The sequence below is a fragment of the Pangasianodon hypophthalmus genome, chromosome 8 (genome assembly GCF_027358585.1).
Source record: "Pangasianodon hypophthalmus isolate fPanHyp1 chromosome 8, fPanHyp1.pri, whole genome shotgun sequence".
Lineage (NCBI taxonomy): Eukaryota > Metazoa > Chordata > Actinopteri > Siluriformes > Pangasiidae > Pangasianodon > Pangasianodon hypophthalmus.
Window position 1 is genome coordinate 22,275,081 of NC_069717.1, and position 16,378 is coordinate 22,291,458.

General features: G+C 38.1%; 1 protein-coding gene across 1 annotated transcript; it reads left to right on the top strand.

The window, feature by feature from the left end:
* Nucleotides 1–121: 121 nt before the first annotated feature.
* exosc10 (exosome component 10) lies at nucleotides 122–15,765 on the top strand. The gene is made up of 25 exons (XM_026925730.3): nucleotides 122–280; nucleotides 1,351–1,487; nucleotides 2,833–2,956; nucleotides 3,219–3,320; nucleotides 4,082–4,235; nucleotides 4,907–5,015; nucleotides 5,118–5,193; nucleotides 5,288–5,398; nucleotides 6,019–6,162; nucleotides 6,532–6,722; nucleotides 6,852–7,008; nucleotides 7,557–7,705; nucleotides 7,933–7,983; nucleotides 8,183–8,294; nucleotides 9,069–9,116; nucleotides 9,217–9,292; nucleotides 10,489–10,601; nucleotides 12,232–12,324; nucleotides 12,423–12,491; nucleotides 13,113–13,206; nucleotides 13,299–13,372; nucleotides 13,468–13,690; nucleotides 15,246–15,307; nucleotides 15,436–15,509; nucleotides 15,597–15,765. The coding sequence occupies exons 1-25, from the start codon at nucleotides 155–157 to the stop codon at nucleotides 15,625–15,627; spliced, it is 2,700 nt and encodes an 899-aa protein (XP_026781531.3). The 5' UTR covers nucleotides 122–154; the 3' UTR covers nucleotides 15,628–15,765.
* The last annotated feature ends 613 nt before the right edge of the window (nucleotides 15,766–16,378 follow it).

Genomic DNA, 16,378 nt, shown 5'->3' on the forward strand with positions numbered 1-16,378 from the left:
TTACTTCAGTTAAGCTTATTGCAGCGCGGTGTATTTTCTCATCCGGCAGATGGCGCTGTCGTGTTTACACTAAAGCGAGCTGTCCCATAGCAACCCACAGAAGAAGATAAAATCTCGTGGTTGTCGCAGTTCTCGCGATATTTTATTTGTCAGCATGGCGGCTAGCAGGAGCGGAGATGGCGGCGGCGCTAAAGAAAGTGCGACTTCTGTAAATAAAGATGCAGATTCAGAGACAGCAGAGTTTTGCCCGGGTTTTAAAGACGTGGATGCTTTTGTTAAGGTTAGTGAACGTTTCAGTGTTTTGTTAGTTTGTATCAGGTCTTTTTAGAGCGTTGTTTTTGTGGTGTAAAAAAAATACACAGCAACGTGGGATTGTATCAGCGTGACGTCACAAATCGTCTCTATAATCAGTCCTAATGTTTGTCTTATAAAGAGTGAAGCATCTGGGTGGCGTGCTGTTATAGGAAAATCATCAACGACGGGTTGATGGTTATCTTTGGTTACCTTCCCGAAGAGAGGAATTTTTTTCAGTAACAGCACCACCAGAAGTGGATTATTCATCTCAAACCACAGAAATTATCCGCTGATGACAATTTGTATTTATTAAAAAAATAATAATAAAAGCAGCACTTGTTTTTTTTTATCCGTTTATAGTTACATTTAATAACGTCGCATAACCTCTGCGAGATGTCCATCATAACAGCTATCAACTGTCTATTCTGCACTTTTCTCACTCTTCAAGTTAATACGACAGAAAAAAAGTTGTCATGTTACAGATAAAGCATAAAAACACAAAATCCTCCATCCTGAAGACTATCCCGTGGTGCCAAACGTAGTTACTGCTTTACCTCAGACTGTTACAGATCACTGACACTGGAGACTCCTTCCATAAATACTAAATAAGCCTCTCCTTACAGGACACTTCACGTCTACGATTATACATTTTTATTTGTTAAATACCATGTTTTTGCAAAGAATTTATTAGTCTTACATTATGTGGCGCATCCACCATACAAGTGCCTATGACTTAGTCGTTACGATGGAAACGATTATTTATTAGAATGACTGCATTAAAATTTGATTTGAATTACAGTCGGCACTGCTATCAGACCTGCTGTTACAGGAAATGAATCATCTCACCAATCAGAATTGAGAATTGAACAGCGCTGTAGTGGAATGTCAGATAATCTTATGTTTCTGTGTAGAAGTACTGACCATACCTAAAATTCTCTCTGAACAATATGACAATCTGGTTCACTTTTAACTGAGTTAAAATCGTGCACTTTATAGTGAATAGGGTGGAGTTTAGACATACAGCTGTGTAGTAAAGTATGTACTTCCTCTTCACAGTATGGACTCGGCTCTATCATGGCTGCTACTAAAGCATCTGCGGGTTTGCCACAAGCAGGAGACGAATATGACTTTTACCGGAGCTTTCCGGGCTTCAGGGACTTCTGTTCAGTGCAAGGAGACCGACTTTTACACTGGTATGTCAGAATGAGTCATTTTCTTGTAATAACATACATATACAAGTAAACAGTGGAACAAAATGATATGTTTGTGCTGGAGCAGCATTCACAGAGATGCGCATGACTAATAAAACATCAATGTATATAATAGTTTCAGCAGAATAACAGTCCTTGGTTGATGTCATTCTGGAGACACGCTCCGAAATTAAACATTCTGTAAAAGCCATCATCAACACAAAGACTTAAGGAATGTATCTAATATCGTGTGATGTTGCATGGTATTAATGCATCTGTACTGTTAAAGTGCTTCATGCTACTATGCGTTTGAGTACGATGTAAACGTTAGACTGGTATAGTCTTATCAGAAACTTTGTTTTCAGATTCAGTTTTCTCACAATTCACAAGATTCACGCTCTCAAAAAATGCATTAAATTTTATAAGCTTGAGATTCATGCTCTGCCCTGCAAAGTGCGAATATTCAGCCACAGAGAAAGATGAAAGTAACAAAGAGAAAGTGCATGTTTCTCTTTCTTCATAATACTGTAGATTTTACATTTCTGTGTTGTATAGACTCTTTCTTTTTCTGATGCTTTAAACACTCCAGTGCAGATGTCCATGTCTGGGCAGGAGAAGTTGTGCACATAATCCCTTTACCAAATGAGTAAATATTTTCTTGAGAGCCTTTTCATGAAGTTGTTGTTGTTCCTCTTTCGGCTGCTCCCGTTAGGGGTCTCCACAGTGGATCATTGGTCCGCGTATTTGATTTGGCACAGTTTTTAAGCCGGATGCCCTTCCTGACTCAACCCTCCCCAATTTTATCCAGGTTGGGACCGGCACTGAGAGCGCACTCTTACACGCAACCCGAGTGGCTGGGGGAAAGGAAGTGCACATCTCAGTGCTCAGTGCTCGCTGAAGTGAACTGCTCACACACCTTTATCATACATTTGTGTGCGCACAATTCACGGAAACTTGCGCTAATTCTTAAAGACCACAGTCACTGTTACTACTCTGCATGCTCAGGTTGGCTGACCTCGCTAAAGATTTTTATCAGGTTACTGTAGTAGTACCCCCTCTTGATATATTTGCAACCTTGTTGCAATGATCATTAATCATGAAATACATCCAGATCCTTGTCATTTTGCGTCGTCTGTTCCTTAGTGAGACAACACACACTATGCTTAGGTCTATAACATTATAACATGTAGTATCAGTGCATTTTAATGAGTATGGTTTTAGTATGGTATTTAAAATATTTCAGAAATGAGATGTCTGGACTCGAATGTGTGGCATTCATCCCATGTGTGCTCACATTAAAGATCATAATCATTAATAATTTTTGGTTTTGCTGTTTATTTCTGTTCAGTATGAGTCAGCTGATGCAGCACCATGGCTGCAGATCTCAGTTGAAAGACCAGAACAAGCTGACTGGCCTGGAGGAGCGCTTTGACATGGTGGTCGACTCCAATGATGTCATCCTGGAGAAAGTGGTACGAGCAACTGTTCACCTCTCTTTCTCTCTCCTGACATGTAACACGACTTTCAGGCCATCATTGTGCTGAGTGTCAAGGATCCACATTGGCTTTTTTTTTTTGTTTTGTTTTTTTTCTTCATTTAAGCAAAATGTAAATGCGTTGAAATGTGTTGTGACGTCTGTTCTCACTGTACAAGTTCAAGCCATGAAACTTTTTTTTTTCTTTTCTTTTTTTCAAACAAATCTAACCTACTAATTTTGTCTCGAACTCCCATCAGGGAATTTTGCTGGACGAGGCGTCTGGAGTGACCCGGTCGCAGCCTGTTATGCCTGCAGGCTATCAGCCTCCCAAAATTGTTGTGTCTAGTTGGAATCGCAAGGTGAGCGTGTTGTTGTATTGTTTGTAAGCTTAAGTCTTACTCATTGCTAATAATAAACAGTGACATAAGGAGCAGCTCCATAAGAAATGTTTCTCTCTGCAAGTTCTCATTTATATTCTAGCATTAGGGTTCCTTCACAGTTGCCAATTTTTCCTCTCAACTCTCAGCACACGTTTTTGATGCAATCCTTCGGGAAGCGACCTCAAGGTAGCGCCTTTTTCAAAAGACACTGCCGTTTTATGGAAAATAAGCTTTAATGACATCAAACACTTTACATTCTGACCAGTCATGTGACAAGCCTTTGGGTCAGACAAGAAAACTAACATGGAGGACATGTTGTCGGTGAAAAATTAATCGTGTCAGTGAGTGAATATCAGGAGATTTACGTCATGTCGAATCAAAACATTCCATTGCCAATATTTCAATGTTGCGATCTAACTAAAGTAACATATACAGTAGCTTGCTGTTTCTGGATCATTGGGCAGTACATGACGTGGCGCTCGGGTCCCATTTTAACTGCGGCTGCATCTTTGTTACTGATATTAATATCTCTTATCTAGATAGCAAACTAGGCTAGTTAGGTGGCCGATACCTGCTAGGACTGGTAAGTGTTGTCATGGTTACAGTGTGCACATTCTTTGTTTAACAAATGGCAATTGTGAAAGCACTGTTACTTAAGTCTATGGTTTGAGGTTTACATTAGCGTACTGTGCTAGTACAGGCGAGAGGTGTGACCGAGGTCTGATGTTCGTTCTGTACAGGGAGGAGACCGCAGTGCCGAGACCTTCCGCCTCCTTCACGCCAAGAACATTCAGCGGCCGCAGCTAAAGTTTAAGGAGAAAGTCGACAACAGCAACACGCCGTTCATCTCTAGAATCTTCATCAAGCCCAACGCATTAAAGCCCCTGGCTCCATGTGAGTTTTACATCCCGATGTCCTCATCCCGATGTCCTCTTCATGACCTCTAAATGTTCACGCATCAAAACAATATAGCAAAGACAGCAGCGGAAAATGTATCTACATCAAATACAGCATTTCAGAAATACAGAAACGAGATCAATTGATGAGAGAAACTTAACAGGAGACGATTCTTTTGATTGGTCGCAAGGAATTTCTAGCCCTAGAGCAGCTAATAGCCGAGTGTCAGCTCTAAAGTACTGCAAAAGTGCATAAGCATCAGTTTCCATGATGTCACCATGCAAAGTATTATGGATTTTGGACAAGAAAAGGATGAACACAGAAACGCAGTAGCATTATGATACAAATTCTGTATATATGTTTTTGACCATCAGGTACATCTGACAATTTTGAGTCCATCAGTCAGAACTATTGCTCATCTCTGAAACAGAATTCATAAAATGCCAAATTTGATGCTAAGTAAACATTCACGTAACAGCACGTTTTTTCAGGGTTTCTGTTACAAGCTTCCGTAACATAGGTGTGATAGAAATGATGATGCAGAGCAATAAATTGGAGTATGTTATTATAATGTCAGAGATTTAACAATAACTGCATTAAATTCGAAAGCAGGTGGTGGTTATATATGCGTATGTGTGTGATAAAGCAAGTGTTTGTGTTACGTGCAGATTTTAGTAACAAACGCCTGCGGAAGGAGAGGTCAGAGGAGTCAGATGTCCCCGTAGCACTAGCTGACTTTATCCACCAGCTGAGAGCACAAGAGCACACGGAAGACATGTAAGTGCTACTTCACACGTGGATGCTTTTATATTTATATATACATATATATATCTTTACTAATGACAGTTCTGTCCCTTCTGATATTATGGTATCTTTCAGGTTTTCTCATCCTTACCAGTATGAGCTGGACCACCTGGTCATGCCGGAGAGTCTCAAGAGTAAACCTGAACCGCAGGTAGATATACGACTCGTCTTCAGGAATTTGCTGCATGGTTTATTAATATTTCTGCCAAACTAATCCAAACATAATGTTTTCACTTTTCTTGCAGATGTATAAAGCTCTAGCAGAGACGACTTGCCAGTTCATCAACAACTTGGAGGATCTGGCTGCTTTAAACGAGAAGCTGAATAAGACCACAGAGTTCGCTGTGGACCTGGAGGTGTGAATGAGTGTTAAGTGTTTAATGAGATTACTTTGCACTTACAGATGCCACACTGAAAAGCAAAACCTTCATAGCTTTGCTCTTAGGCGGCATCATCTCTTTAAAGAAAAGCAGGCAACAGGGGACTGTGTTATATATTTTAGTAGTAATTCTGAAAAGCTTATGTGTTAAATAATCTCTTCAATAGGAATATAGAAACAGTGAGCCAGTAAAAAAATTTAAAGTTGTTCCTTTATATTGACAGTAACACCTCCTGGAAAATGCGCTTTATAGATCCTTGTCGCATTACAACCACGCCTCTGAGTACCACTTAGGGCTGTGATTGGACAGTGATTGCATTTCAGTGTGGCACGACTGCAACGCACTAATGAAAATGAAATACAATGCGACATTCAGTTCTGTCAGCATTTTATTTCTTAAAAAGCAAACTGCTGATTTTTTTTTTTTCATTAAAGAGATCACGCAACATGAAAAAAGAGCAACGAATTAGAAAGTTTTAGCTTCGTGATTGCTTTTCACTCTGGCATAGAATCTTCTCTATAAATATAATCCTGTAATGCAAAAAAATGTAAAAATGCAAACATTCTGTTCTGCCTGTTTTTCTGTCCCTCTCGCAGCACCATTCCTACAGAAGCTTTTTGGGAATCACGTGCTTGATGCAAATCTCCACCAGAGAAGAGGATTTCATCATCGACACCCTCGAGCTGCGGAGCGAGATGCACATTCTGAACGAGAGCTTCACCAATCCCAGCATTGTGAAGGTGATTTTGATAATTTGCCTGTAATTATTTGCCCAGATAGACTGAGGTTGATGAGGAGCAAATCAAATACAGCTGCTAATGATCAGTTAGCATTACACTGTGTTTTGATTGGAGCATCCTGTCAGGACACATTGATGGCTTTGGGCTGATGGATCCTCAGGCTATTTTCAGGCTCTTATAAGTAAGACAGAACAGAATTCAGAAGAGTGATACAAGTGCTGATAGAGGTTTCCACAGAACGATCAGAAACGACTGGGAGATAACTACAGGAAGAACATGAGGGTTGGAGCGATTGCTAGTGCTCTGCTAAAGCTAGTCATTAATTTATCTGTGTGCTTTTTCTTCTTCCTGAACATTTTGTTCTTGTAGGTTTTCCATGGCGCTGACTCGGATATTGAGTGGCTGCAGAAAGACTTCAGCCTTTACGTGGTCAACATGTTCGATACTCACCAAGCTGCTCGCTCACTCAACCTCGGCAGAAACTCGTTAGATCACCTCCTCAAAGTCTTCTGCAATGTGGACTCGAATAAACGCTACCAGCTCGCCGACTGGAGAATACGGTAATGCAGAAACAGCTACCAGGCATTTCCAGATTTTTATTCCCTTTACATTTTGATAATAATGTGTATTCGTGTGTGTGTGTGTGTGTGTGTGTGTGTGTGTGTGTGTGTGTGTGTGATGCCTCTCAGACCCTTACCAGAGGAGATGATCAAATATGCCCAGGCTGACACACATTACCTGCTCTATGTGTATGATCGACTAAGAGCGGACCTGTTCGACGCGGCTAACGGACAGTCATCACTCGTACAGCTCGTCTGGTCCAAAAGCAAAGATCTCTGCCTAAAGGTACAGCTAACATGTGTATACATTAAGGATATGGCTAATAGTTAGGAATTACATTCAATTATTGATTTTTTTTTTAGATACTACATGTAAAAGAATGGATGTTTGTTTAATTTATAAATATTAATATAAAGATGTTAATATCAACTGAAAAAAAATTACCATTTTATGGTCACTATGGCGATAAGCCATGAAGGAACCTTGTGGACAGTTTGCCACTTAAAAAAATAAATGATAAATATCGTTTATCGTTGTGAAGAACTAAAGTTCTTGACCAGAACTTCTGGAGACACTAGGTTACAAATCCAGAGCAAAAAGTAATCTGTGTTTTGTGCCATTGTATAAATTATATTCATTTATTTCATTTTTTCTTATACATTTTCAGCATTTGTATTCTTTTTGCCAAAAATATTCGCTGACCTCAATATTAGTGTTTTCCTAATACACAACATTTGAAAGAAAATTTAAACAGAGATTTTGGTGATTTTTTTTAAATCATATTGGTTTTTAGTCATAGTTCATTTTGTATTAAAACGCTTTCCTTTCCCCAGAAATACATGAAGCCCATCTTCACTGAGGAATCGTATATGGAGCTGTACAAAAAGCAGAAGAAGAGCTTCAACAGCCAGCAGTTAACCGCCTTCCGTCTCATGTATGCGTGGAGGGATAAACTGGCAAGAGAGGAAGACGAGAGCACTGGGTAACACACACACACACATGCTTCTTTACTTCACGAGGGATACTGATATATTTAATTTAACCAATGCCTTTACTGAACTTAAGATCCAACATTGCTTCACAAAAAAAAAAAAAATAAAAAAATAGAACTGTAGTATTCAGATGTACACGGATAATGAGAGAAAACTATGATTCTGAACGCAATTGATTTGATTATAGTGGCTTGTTAACTCATTTTTAATCTTTCAGGTACATCCTACCCAACCACATGATGATGAAAATTGCCGAGGAGTTGCCCAAGTAAGTTCTGCCTCTTTCTTTGCGGATTTGTTCTTGGTTTGTTACAGCGTTACAAATACATCCTCTGCTGGGAGAAAGTCCATGCCACAGACTGTATGAGCCTCATTTTCATAACAAGAACCATGTTACATTATCTCGTTAACAAGGAACAGCACAGATTTTGCGGATAGTACTGTTGACGTAGTTTGTTTGGTTAAAGGGAGCCGCAGGGCATCATCGCTTGCTGTAACCCCACCCCGCCACTAGTGCGCCAGCAGATCAACCAACTCCATCAGCTCATCAAGCAAGCGAGGGAAATCCCACTGCTGAAGGTGAGCCACACTCAGGATCAGCTTTACTGATTTGTTTAGGAAAAAAAAAAAAAAAAAAAAGCTCAATAATTTTTGTGTCTGTTCAGTCAGAATGACTGGACTTGCTCCTAAATTTCTTTATTGAAATTTATTATTATTATTATTATATATTATTTTATTATACTCATTTAAACATTAATGATCATGCATATAAATGCTTCCTAAAATAAAACTACTATTCAAAAAATCAATTTAGGTCTTGATGGGACCATATGTTTTGTATAATCATGAAACTGCATTTACTGGAAAGCCCTGTTAAGAAAGTGCCATAGTGACTGTTCAAGATAAAACAGTAGACTTTGCTTTTTAACCGTTTTTCAGAAGTACTAAAGGGAGTGTTGTATTGATTCTTATATATATATATATAGTGTTTCTTCTTGTCTTATTTTATCTTATCTGACCCATAACTTATCTTGGTTAATATTTGATCGGTCTGCCAGCTCTAGTATTTTTATTTGTATGTCTTCTTCAGTCACATGACATCATGTTAAGGTTGCGTAGTGGTCACAGATTGGGTTTATAGTTCGTCAGATATTGGCTGTGTTGTTTCTTCAAACCTGGATTTGGAGGAAACTGTGCTATGAAACTGGCATACACTAGAGTACCATTAGCCAGCATTATTATTATTATTATTATTATTGCTAGTAAATTCATTCCTGAGAGATTTCATCCTCATTAAAGAAACTTGTAATGATTTTAGAATTTAGAAATTTGAGTGATGATCTGTCTCCTCAGGCGGAGGTACTCGCTGAAAAGAAGAAATCGCTGACACCTAAACGAAAGGTTTGGTGAACTTTTGTTAAACCATATGCATGTGAATACAATTACAAGAATGAGCATGAGTAAAAACGACAGAGCTGTACTAATGTGTGTTGTTTTGCAGTCTGAGTCGACGTTGTTTGGGCCCCATGACACCTCGCGTGTGTCCGAGAGTGACCTTATGGAGATCTCCTCTCATGGTAGGTCAGACGTGTTTCAGTGAACTAAACATATCATTGCTGTTTTGCAGGCTAAATTAATTACATATTTTTACCACAGCCATGACCTCAGTGTTCATCGTAGATCAAGTTAATTTATTTTTAATGCCTCTGTAGTGATTAATTAAACAAAAGTGAACACCAGTCCTCAGGGCTGCTGTGTCTTGTACTTTTTTCTCCAGCTCCTAGCATACTTGTGTTCATGTTCAGTGTTCTTCGATGGTCTTGTTGCTTGGTTTAGGTGTGTTGGGAACTCGTAGACAGTACAACTGCGTCCCTGAGGACTGTGAGGGGAGACCCTGGTGTAAATGTGCCTTCATTTTATTATTCTAAGGCACTGTGGTTGAAACATACAAGCGGAAAAAAACCCCTGAGCTATAGAACCTGTGTTTGGAAAGTCACTTTGTTTATTATATATTTCACATGTAATATCATACACTACTCAATTACAATGTATTTCCTAGTCAGGGGGTCTGTGAATCTATTTCTTTTCTTTTTGTTTTTAATTAATATTATTGCAGTGGCAGAAATCACAACTCAAAGCTATTTAATTATTAGCTGTTTTATTACTGAGTTCTTATAGTTATTAGCTGATTTGAATGATCAATTGAATTAAATGCATTTAAAACTAATTATTAGCTAAAAAAAAGCATATAAATAACAAGGTCATCAGGGACCTAATGTGTAATAATAATAATAATAATGTGACCGAATAAATGCAATAAAATATTGTCCACATAAAAATAATATTTGAATAATTTATGACCATAAAATACACCTCTGCTGGTCCTTGGGTTTTATTTCACAGTTGAAAGGAGTCCCTGGCTGTAAAAGCCCTGATGTATAAAAATGCTCAACTGTTTTATTTTTTTTTATGGCACAAAGCAGCTTTCCAGAAATACACATGTTGATTCAGATCCCTAATGAGCAAGCTAGAGGTGACAACAGCAGTGAAAATCCCTTGAGGGAAACCCAGTTCTAAAGAGACGCCGTCCTCTTCTGAGTGACACCGGATAGTGGGATTATAAATCATTACAGTACAGAGTTGTAGAAGAGTATAGACACACAGGACTAGCCTGGACATGTTTAGACAGATTAGAATGCCACGCTGCAGGTGTAATGCTAAACAGCAGTTCATTTGAAAACTACTGAACTTGTAACTGTGATCTTTTCATTAGAAACCCCGACCAAACGTGGAGTGCTTTTCTCAGAGGAGGAGGATGCAAATCTTAGTGAAGACCAGGAGTCTCTGAATGGTCTCATAGCTTGTGCAAAAATCTCCCTCTTTGCGGTAAGACATTTATAAATCCATTCACTGTCCACACCTGCTCGTTCATTTAATTATACAATCAGGTAATCATGTGGCAATAGCACAATGCATAAAATCATGCCAAGAGCTTCAGTTAATGTTCACGTCAGACACGATCGGGAAAACTGTGCTACAGTGAATTTGATCGTGGCATGGTTGCTGGAGTCAGATGGGCTAGTTTGAGTATTTCAGAAAGTGCTGATCGCCTCGGATTTTCACGCACAGCTATCTTTAGAGTTGGTGAGGAAATGGTGTGAAAAACAAGAAAAAAAATCATCCAGTGTGTGGCAGTTCTTTGTGTGGAAATGCCTTGTTGGTGAGAACATTCCGAGGAGAAGACTGGTTTGAGCAAACAGGTATGTTTTATTTATATATATATATATATATATATATATATATATATATATATATATATATATATATATATATATATATATATATATATATAATGTGTGTATATATATATATATATATATATATATATATATATATATATATATATATATATATATATATATATATATAATGTATGTATATTTATGTCCTCCTGGGATTTACACACATCAGTCTCTAGAGTTTACACAGAATGGTGTGGGGGAAAAAAAAAAATGAGAGAATGACAGTTCTGTGAGTAGAAATGCCTTGTTGATAAGAGGGGTCAGAGTAAAATGGCCAAAATGTTTTAAGCTGCCAGGAAGGATGTAGTAACTCATATAATCACTCTTTACAACCGTGGTGAGCAGAAAAGCATCTCAGTATGCACAAAACATCAAACCTTGAGGTGGATGGGCTACAACAGCAGAAGACCACACTGGGTTCTACTTCTGTCAGCCAAGAAGAAGAATCTGAGGCTATCATGGGCACAGACTCACCCAAACTGGAGTGAATAAAACAGTTGAAGATTAGGGGGGAAAAAATCACCCAGTCTTTATCCTGGTCTTCAGCTATCCAGTTTGGGTGAATCTGCGCCCATGATAGCTCACCCAAACTGGAGAGTTGAAGAATGGAATAAGAGCAGTGTCAATGTTTTTCATATTTTAATCAATTGAAGCTCTTGACCTGTATCTGCATGATTTTTATGACACATGATTGACTGATTAGATAATTGAATTAATGCACAAGTGTACAGGTCTTCCAGATAAAGTGGATGGTGAGTGTGTGTGGTATTTTGTGAGTTATTCAGCCAAAACTGATCATTTGTCGTGTGATTTCTACCACAAAAGCAGTTTGTGGGATTTGAGAAAAACTTCAGAAGCACTTCTGTTGCCACTAAAAGCACTAAATTAACAGATACGTCACAGCACTTGTGTTCATTTGTAGCACCAAATTTAATATCAGCTAAAAAAACAAAACCAACAATTAGACAGTCACTAATGTTGGGACATTTACTACTCTACATCTTAGATTTACAGCATTTAGCAGACGTTCTTACTCAGAGTGACAATCGCCATTTAAAAAAAAAAAAAAAAAAAAAAAAAACATGCATGAACCTGAGTGTCTCACATCAAGAGCATATTCATGGTTCAACTTTAACTAGCACATTGCAATTATTAGAAAAAGGGTTTTAATTTTCTGTGTTCCATGTTAAAGAATATTTGCTAATGTTCCTTAGGAGGAAGAGGAGGTGCGTGAATCTGCTCACCTCACCGTGGCCCAGCAGAAAGCGCGCAGCATCATGGAGTCTTTTGAAAATCCTTTCAGAATGGTGCGATGCAGTCATAACTGTCCAACTGAATGCCTTATCTTAAAGATTTACATTGTACAGTAACATATTTACTGATATTTGTATCCGTCTTTTTATAGTATTTACCATCAAAGGATATACACATCTCCAAGAATGCTAAATACGACCCTTCGTCAAAGATTTATGAGGTAAATATGAACCTAAAGATGCACTTTGTACAGGCTGCAGAAATTGATTCCGAAAAAGTGCTGACGTGCTGAAATCAGGTGTTTTTTTTTTTTTTAATGAATTGAAATGAAACATCATGGTCTGTACAATGCAAATGTTGTCCTCAAACAAGACATCAGAAAACTGTTTAAAGCATGACGTCAATGCTAAAAGCTTTCTGGTACGCCAGAGCCGTATTGGGAACAAAGGCAAGACCCTTAATAAACTGCAAACGTTTGAAAAGAGCTACAAATAAATGTAGAAAAGAAAAACGGAGCTGAATGGTGGTCCTCGAATGGTGTGTTTTTTCTCCTCTTTAGATTTTTAGGACTGACTCATCAGGCTTAGTCTTATCCAGCGTCATGGAAAAGAGGGTTATGACTTATGGGTTTTGCACATCCTAGAAATTGCATTATTTTTGTTACTTTTTTGGAAATTATTTTTTTATTCTTCAACAACCTGAATGAATACTTTATTTAAAAGCAGTAATAGCAAATATGAGCCATTTAGGATTAACTAATAGTCATGGTGCGCTACGTTTGAAGAGTTTACTTTGTTCCATTAATGTTTAATCCATATCCTGTCCTGCTTGTCTAAAACAGATCAGTAATCGGTGGAAGCTGCAGAGCATCGAGCAGCAGCAGAAGGAGGTTCAGGCTAAACAGCAAGCCAAAGAGCAGGCAAAGAAAGCTAAAGGTCTCCTCCCTGCGTTACAAGTATTGTTCTTATTTCATAACTGTTGTGTATTAGTGTCCTCTGTGCTGAATGTAATGTGCCCTTTTTTTCAGAGGAGCGTAAAAAAGCCAAACAGGGCTATCAGGAGTCCCTGCAGAGTGTCACGACAGTCAGGCAGCAGGTCCTGGTAAGCAGCTCTGAGCTCTGTTTAAACCTGAGATCTAGAAAAAAAAAAGATTTTATGCTTGGATTTACTTTGTGTTTCGCTCACGTTGTTTTTAGGAAGCAAAGCAAGGAGGACAGAAGAGAGAGAGGGTTACGAGTGAAGCTGGTGAAGAAACTTGCAAACCGAAGAAGAAAGCGTTGAAAACCGAGAAGTCCACCGCCGCGTCTCCTGCGACCTCTAAAGCGAGCCAGCAAGAAGAGTCTGAAGATCCTCAACAGGCCCCGTCTGCTGCCTTCACACCTTACGACTACAGCCAGTCCGATTTCAAATTGTTTGCAGGTACGAAGGTTCTCCAGCTCCGGGGACTGCTCTTAACTTGTCGACCTCGCCATTACTACATCACAAGCATGGCCACTTGCAGCACAAAGAGAGGAACATGTAGTGGGAGTGGGTTTCATCACTCACTTGATGTTGCTCTTGGCATTATAGTTGAAGGAATTTAAATCTTTTGTTTAAGACAGAGTACTAGCTAATGCTAGCTGTTGTGTACAGAAGGAGCAGTTTGCTACTTAAAACCCAGTTATTATCTAATGGTATCATAAAAGTACTGTTTTTGGCATTGCTCCTGTTTGCTGTGTGAAAAGTTAATTCTTCTCCTGAAATCGATATTTACGTTGCCCCATTTTAAATTAAAAATACTAAAATGGTCTTTGATGTGGCAATGATGATTCCACTGAGGTAAATTGGTGAGAGGATGGTGAAGTTTATAAGGACGTCCTGAAATTTGTATGATTAGTGGATGCACTTTTCATGATTTTAGGCTTGTGCAATATTAATTTTTCACCGCTCACAGATTACCTAGGGCAATAAATGATTTAATCACATATAGCCAGGGTCTAAAGTCTAAAAAGATCGTTTCCAGCATTTTAAGTTTGAGGAGAGTAGAGGAGGAGCGTAATAATATCCCAGCAGTGGCAATCGTGAAAACTAGGATGGATGGTGGATTTTAATGTGATTTGCTAGCAAGATAAGTGTATTTTACCCACTTATCATCACCATTACCGTTATTTGAAAAGTGTTAGATATGAAACTTCTTTGTAGGTCTATAAATCTTTTTAGGTCAAAACCATTGTCCTTTTTTCTCTTTAGGCCAAAAAATGAAAGTGTAATTTTTGACCATTTTTAGCCAAAATGCTTTTGGCATTAACTCTACACTTATGTTTGCTAAGTTGAACAGACATTCATATTTTTATTTGCATGAATGAACTCGAAACATCCTCCATTTACTGTAACACAAAGCAAGTGCGCTCAGAGAGCACGCGAGATGGAGCGAAGTGGGCGGGGCTTCTAGGCGGGATCAGTTAATATTGTTCGAAAAATATTCGCAAATCATTCCAGATTTATATGTCGACTGGCTCATCTGCCATTGTATTGAGGGGAGGGCGGGACAGACTGCTCTTTTAGCGTATTTTTGAGTGATAAGTTGTATTATTGTTCTCCACTGTTAAATTGCGGAGTTCATACATAGAGAAGATAAAATTAAATCACACAAGATTTCATGGTTTCTTATTTTTAGGCTATTCAGTAATAAGGCAGCAAATATTCAAAAGTTATACAAAACTTAAATTCTGGGTTGAGGTTAATGTAAACACAGATGATCAATAAATGGTTTCACACTGAGTACAACCTCTAATTTTTAGGAAATTTAATTTTTTAATCTATTAGGAAATGTGACCCTTCGCAGTCTGGTTTCCATCTAGTTCACTTTCTTCTTCTCAGATCCATAATAGCCACTACAGTGGTGCAGTTTGTTTGTCCTTTTTTAAAGCATTTCCTTTGTTCATCAGGCAGGTTCTCTTTTAAACTTGTCACTAATATTTATTCTGTTCTTTAGGTAAACCCAAAGACTCCACACACTTCGACCCAAACAGACAGGCTCCTGAACCCAGACGGAAGGTAATAATAAATAATAAACTCTGTGAGCTGCACTGTAATATATAGAAAATTTCAGATGTGTTTCAGTTGATCTGTGGTTACTCAGTTGGGGATGATCACTGATAAATATTTTTTCTTTTATATCTCAGAAAAACCTGAGAGGAAATAAGCAAAGTGCTGGTGGAGGCCGGAGCATGTCCTACCTGCCTGCAAAATCTGACAGGTATTGAAATACAGCCTTCCTCCATATTTTTGTGCGTAACTTGTGCTCTGTCTCTGTATTTCACATTTGTTTTTATATGTTTTTCAGAGGATTTCGTCACAACTGGCCCAAAAGATAAGAGTCTCTCCAGGTTTTGTTTTTTTAATGTGGGTCATTTTAGCTATATATTTATATATAGTACATTTGGGGAAACGATACACAATGCTGTATACAAATTATGGAAGACCTTTCATTAAAATTAACTTTCTAAATATTGCTTTCTTTCCATTGTGAGGTTTTTTTTATGACCTACAAAATAGTGGAAGTGTCCTAATAAACATGCACCAAGGACCAAATTTAATAATTGCGATTAGTGGTGCATTATATGGAGTTTTTCCTAAAATAAAGCATCACAGTGAGAACGTGGTGAATGAATGAAGTATTAGGTGAAATATATATGAAGGTTTGGAAGTGAGTGAGTATAAGTTTTCCCACCTTTATTAATTTAAAGAGTCAAAGCAGATACATTTTACAAGACTATCTGTAGGTGTATCAATATATCTTGGGGGGGGGGGGAAGGAAGGAAGGAAATGTTAGGCTATTTTCCAAGTTTCTGTGCATTTCAAATGACTAATAAACATTTCTGTAAAGTAAAGCGTGTAAGGATTTTTACCGTGTAGTTAATTTAGGGGTTCTCAAACCTTTTGCACCAAAAATAATTAATAGTCCCCTTGTGATTTCAGCATAAATTACTTTTATTAGTACAATAAAACTCCTGTATGATGTATATCATACAGGATATTTAGTTAGTTAGTCAGTTAGTTAGTGGAGCCGTCTCAACTTTTTATCCCTGAATGTTGTTTGTGTGATTGACATCATTTTAAAGCCAT